This window comes from Pteropus alecto, unplaced genomic scaffold (genome assembly GCF_000325575.1).
Source record: "Pteropus alecto unplaced genomic scaffold, ASM32557v1 scaffold67, whole genome shotgun sequence".
Classification (NCBI taxonomy): Eukaryota; Metazoa; Chordata; class Mammalia; order Chiroptera; family Pteropodidae; genus Pteropus; species Pteropus alecto.
In genome coordinates this window covers 6,440,700-6,445,935 of record NW_006441061.1, presented here as the reverse complement: position 1 = coordinate 6,445,935, position 5,236 = coordinate 6,440,700, and the positions used below count along the sequence as shown (strand labels likewise).

At 46.5% G+C, this 5,236-nt stretch overlaps 1 protein-coding gene across 1 annotated transcript in view; it reads left to right on the top strand.

The window, feature by feature from the left end:
- The first annotated feature begins 549 nt into the window (after nucleotides 1–549).
- RAPGEF1 (Rap guanine nucleotide exchange factor 1) overlaps nucleotides 550–5,236 on the top strand; it is a 68,727-nt gene continuing 64,040 nt past the window's right edge. Inside the window, exon 1 of the mRNA XM_015594238.2 lies at nucleotides 550–667. Within this exon, the coding sequence (XP_015449724.2) occupies nucleotides 565–667 (103 nt within the window). The 5' untranslated portion in view covers nucleotides 550–564. The remainder of the gene's footprint in view (nucleotides 668–5,236) is intronic.

Genomic DNA, 5,236 nt, shown 5'->3' with positions numbered 1-5,236 from the left:
CACCCCAGGAAGTGCCTGCTCTTAGTAGCATCATGGCCATTTACACAAATTGTGAGGCCATGGAAGAAATGACTAGCAGATTAGTCACTGGAAGTTCTGACCTTCGCGGCGTAAATGCCACACTGAGCCGTGGTCTGAGGCTTTGTTTTCTGAAGTTCTATCAGTGACCTTTGAAGTCACTCACAGATCTAGTAGATCATAGTCAGATGCCGGCTTATGGCATTTCCACGTGGAGGGTGTTCACTTCCTTTGGGTCGATGTGGCCAGATGGGAGGCACGTAAGTCTGGCCATCTCATGTGCGTGGGGGTGTGGAGCAACTGGGACCTTACTACGAGGACTGCAAAGTGGCACAGCCACTGGCAACATCCATAAAGTTACATATGGCGTATACTCTGTGATCCAGCCGTTCTGGTCACAGAAAACTCTTGCACGTGTTCCAGGAGACGTGTGAGCGTGTTCATAGCAGCGCTGTTCGTAGAAGGTGGAAGCAAACGTCCACTGGCAGGAGAGGATAACTAAAACTGGTGTTCTGGACTGCCGCCGCGCTGGAAGCGAAAGCTCTCATGCGAGCGTCAGCGCGGTTACGTCAGACGCACTACCGAGTGAAAGAACCAGAGCAGGAGAATGTTTACAGTACGCCGCCATTTACGTCACGCTCACAGACGTGTAAGTTAAACTACACCCACGAATGGTCACAAAGAGTAAGGGCCGATCGGCACAAAAATCAGAACCATGCTTACCTATTGTTGGGTTTATTGGGATGTAACCCATTGTAAGTCGACGAGCATCTGTACATATATGTATGAAATCTTACAAAACAATTCGTTTTTATTTCGATACTAGAAAACCTAGAAATACACGTATACAAAATCTGACGTGTAACTTTCTAAGTGGATAGTCAGAACGTGAGGGCGGTCGGTGAAGCTGCCTGACGCTGCGGTGCTATAGAGGCGTTTCCCTGGCATCGTCCCCCACCGCAGATGATTGACACGTGAGAGCTGTAAGGAGAGGGGCGGGGTGGGGGAGGGTGTCTGGTGCCGTCGACAAGACTACCCTAAGCCAGCTGCCTCCTGTCGCTGCCTCCCGCCCTGCTAGCACTGGTCACTGGAGAGCCTTATCAGCACTCAAGTGTATAGTTTGACCTTGCACGTCACCTGTAACATGTATCTCTAACCCAAGGAGGCGGTGACAGGCAGCCTTGCTCTCCGGAGTCGGGGAGGTTGGTCTTCATCACAGAGAACCTGCTTTTTCCCACTTGGTTGGTCACGTCACGTGCCAGCGCCAACTGTTCCGAGGCCTTCATGGACTCTGAGGGGAGAGATTTATTGGTAGATACAGCACTTTAAGCGCTGGTGTCGAGTCGCAGCCGAGTCCCAAGACAGGTGGAGTCTTGGGCTGTGGCTGGCACAGCAGAGGTGGAGAGTGGACACTGGGTCACGATCAGGGGTGCCCTGCACGTGCGGGAACCTGAGAGGTGTTTGGGGCCCTCCACACCTTATTTGCTGACCCTAGTTCCGCCACTGGTTGTGCTGGCAGAGATGCGAATCTGCCCAGCCCCCTGGGCCCCACGCCTGCCCCGCAGCAGCGGAGGGCAGCAGACGGGGGAGGCGGAAGCCGGTCGCCCAGCCCGGGTCCCTGAAGGTCTTTGAGCACCGCGGGAAACCAGAGGAGCCGCGGACACTGCCCTCCCTTCCCCATGCGTGTCTGCTCTTCTCGCCCTGCTTTCGGCCGCACTGGTCCGCGTGGGAGTCGCACAGACGAGCATGTGACTCTGACATCCCATCAGACTTGGGAACCCGCCCGGTGACGGATGTGCTGTGACTTCAGGGCTGCCGAGGCCAGCGGCAGAAGGAGTGGGAGGGGGCAGCAAGAAGGGCCGCGCAGAAGGAGGCGCCGAAGAGGGCTCAGGCCAGATTGGGACTCCTGGTTGGCACTGAGCGGAGAGGGCAGAGGGCATCCGCCAGGTCCTCGGTCGCTCGGGACCGTGAGTTAAGTATTTGGCGCTGCAGAGCAGCGCGACTCAGATCTGTAAGCAGGTGCAGACAAGAACTCAGAGCCGAAGCTGTCCACCTTGCTGCCCTTCCATATAGTCAGGTCGGCGAGCTCCCTGAATTGAGCAGGTGCCACCTGCCTGCACTTGGATAAGTACCTATCGCGTTATCCACAGGCAGAACCCCATTTAATCCGTGCATCACATCAGCCATCTCAAGAAGAACAACGTTGTCAGCCTCAGTTTTCAGACAAGGACTTAGGTCACTTTGAAGCATTGTAACCTAAATAATATGACTACAAAGCTCAACCTTTTAACCACCACATGAATGATTAGACCAGTCACATCATTTTGGAGTATAAAAAGGGCAGTATAAACTGTATAGAGGACCACCCTGCTTGGGTGGGGACGGGGAACAGCACAGCAGGGGGAGATCGAGAAGCCGTAGCTTCCCAGTTTGCCCACTTTGGATCCCCGGAGTGACTGCAGGAAACAAGGGCTGATGTGGAGCTGTTCCGGGTGAGATGCCAGGTGCACCAGCTTCCTTTGGATTTGTGTCCACTTTGGGGGCTGAAGGAGGGCTTCCTGCAGCTCTGGCCAGCAGACAGACCGCTGCGGAGCCCTGTGTGCTTCGACTCCATGTGAGGACGCAGAGCAGGCCCTGGCTTTTCTTTTTGGTCCGAATGCAGTGGGCTCCTAGATAATTGCGAAGAGCTGAAACTTTATCTGATCCTGCCCACTACCTGGAGGGTCTTTGACAAAGGAGTTGAACTTCAACCCTATTAAGTCACCTGCAACAATAGCAGACACAGTGACAGGCCTATATGTCATTTATTTGGAAGGGTTTTTTAGTACTAAATTGCTAGAAAAATTGGAAGGAGGGGTCCTATTTATTTTTAAAACGACAGATAGTTATTTTTTTCATTGCACAGGATTGTTCTGTTCCTTACTTTTCAACCAATTTCAAGTATTATTGTGAATTTCTGATGTTACCAAACGAAGCATTTTTTTTGTGTGGAATGTTTCTTGATTGGTCGATTCATTGAGCGAGTCATCTGAACATCTTCTGTGGGTCAGGCACTCCGTTAGCACTGGGGATGTAGGAATGAGTAAGGCAGGCACAGTCCTCGACGAGTTTGCATTCCTGTGAGAAGACAGACTCTTAGTAAATCACTTGATAAGATAGTTTCACACGCTGGAGAGAGCGGTGGTAAATGGCGAGTCGAAAGGCTGCTCAGTGGGTTTTCGTTTATTTTAAACAGCCTCATTGAGATAATTCACATATATGGTCGATTTGTTTAAAGTGTAGAAGTCGACTTTTTTTAGTAATGCACAGGGTTGTGCAACCAGCAGCAGATTCTGATTTTTGGAACATTTTTGTCCCCTACCAAAAGTAGCCTCATGCTCTTCAGCTACTAGCCCCTCTCCACTCCCCTCAGCTTTAGGTACCCACTCATCTTCTTTCTGTCTCTGTAGATTTGTCTATCCTGGACATTACAGTTAAATGCAATTACGTAGTACGTGGTCTTTAGTGACTGGCTTCCTTCACTTAGTGTGATGTTAACCAAGATTCACTCATGCCACAGCGCCTGTCACTAATTCATTTCTTTCCGTCACCTGATACTGTTCCATTGTATGGATAGACTGCACCTATTTATTCGTTCACGAGCACTTGGACACTTGAGTTGTTACCACCTTTTGGTTATTGTGAATAATGCTGCTGGGAACTTTCGTATGCGAGTCCCGTGGCCGTATGTTTTCGTTTCTCTTGGGCATATGGCTAGGAATAGGATCACGGGGTCATAGGGCAGCCGTGTTTGATCTTGTGAGAAATGGCCGGATGTTTTCCAAAGCAGCTGCACCATTTTGCATTTCCAGCACCTGCGAATGAGGGTTCCAGTCTCCCTAATCCTCACTGACACTTGGTATTATCTATCTTTTTGATTATGCTTGCTGGGTTTGAAGTGGTAACTTATGATGGTTTTGATTTGCATTTCCCTAATGACTAATGATCTTGAGTATCTTTTCATTTGTTTCTTGCACATTTGTATATCTTCTTTGGAGAAATGTCTGTTCAAACCTTTTGCTCATTTTTAATTGGGTTATTTTTCTTTTATTATTGAATTGTATGATTTTTTATATTTCCTGTGTTCAAATCCCTATCACGTATATGATTTGCCAATATCTTCTCCCATTCTGTAGCTTGTCTTTTTACTTTCCTGATGGTATCATTTGCAGTACAAATGGTTTCGTTTATCGAGGTATGATTGACATATAACAACATTATATTAGTTTCTGGTATACAGCGTAATGACTCGATATTTGTATATATTACAAAATGATCATCACAATAAGTCTATTAAAAAGTTTTTTATTTTGATGAACTCGTTTGATTTTTTCTTTTGAGGCTTGTGTTTTTGGTATTGTATCTAAGAAATCATTGCCAAATCCAAGGTCACAAAAATTTTATTCCTATGTTTTCTTCTAAGAATTTTATAGTTTTAATTCTTACATTTGGGTCTTTCATCATTTGGAGTTAATTTTTGTATGCAGTGTGAAGCAAGGGCCCAAATTCATTCTTTTGCATGTGACTATTTAGTTGTCCCAGCACCGTTTGTTGAAGATTCATTCCCCCATTGTATCCTTGTCAAAAATCGCTTGGCCAGAGACGCATGGGCATATTTCTGGACTCTCGATTCTGTTCCGTGGTTCTCTGTGCCCGTCCTTAGGCCGGTGAGATGCCATCTTGATTACTATAGCCTTGTAGCAGCAGGTTTTGAAACCAGGAAGTGTGAATTCTCCAATTTTATAATGTTTCTAGGTTGTTTTGACTATTCTGGGTCCCTTGGATTTCCATACTAATATTAGGATTAGATCGTCAATTTCTGCAAAAAAAAAATAATAATAATTAAAAAAAACCATCTGGGTGTCCAATAGGGATTACATTGACTCTGTAGATCAATTAGAGGAGTTATTGCCAATTCAACAATATTAAATGGGCTGTCCTAGTTATTCAGATCGTCTCTAATTTCTTTCAACAATGTTTAGTGGTTTTTCAGTGTCTAAGTCTTGTACTTATTTTAAATTTATGCCCAAGTATTTTATTCTTCTTGATGGTATTCTAAATGGAAGCTTTTTAAAATTTCATTTGGTAGTGTTCATTGCTACTGTATAGAAATGCACTTGGCTTTTGTATACCGATCCAAATCCTGTGACCTTGCTGAACTTGTTTATTGGTACCGATA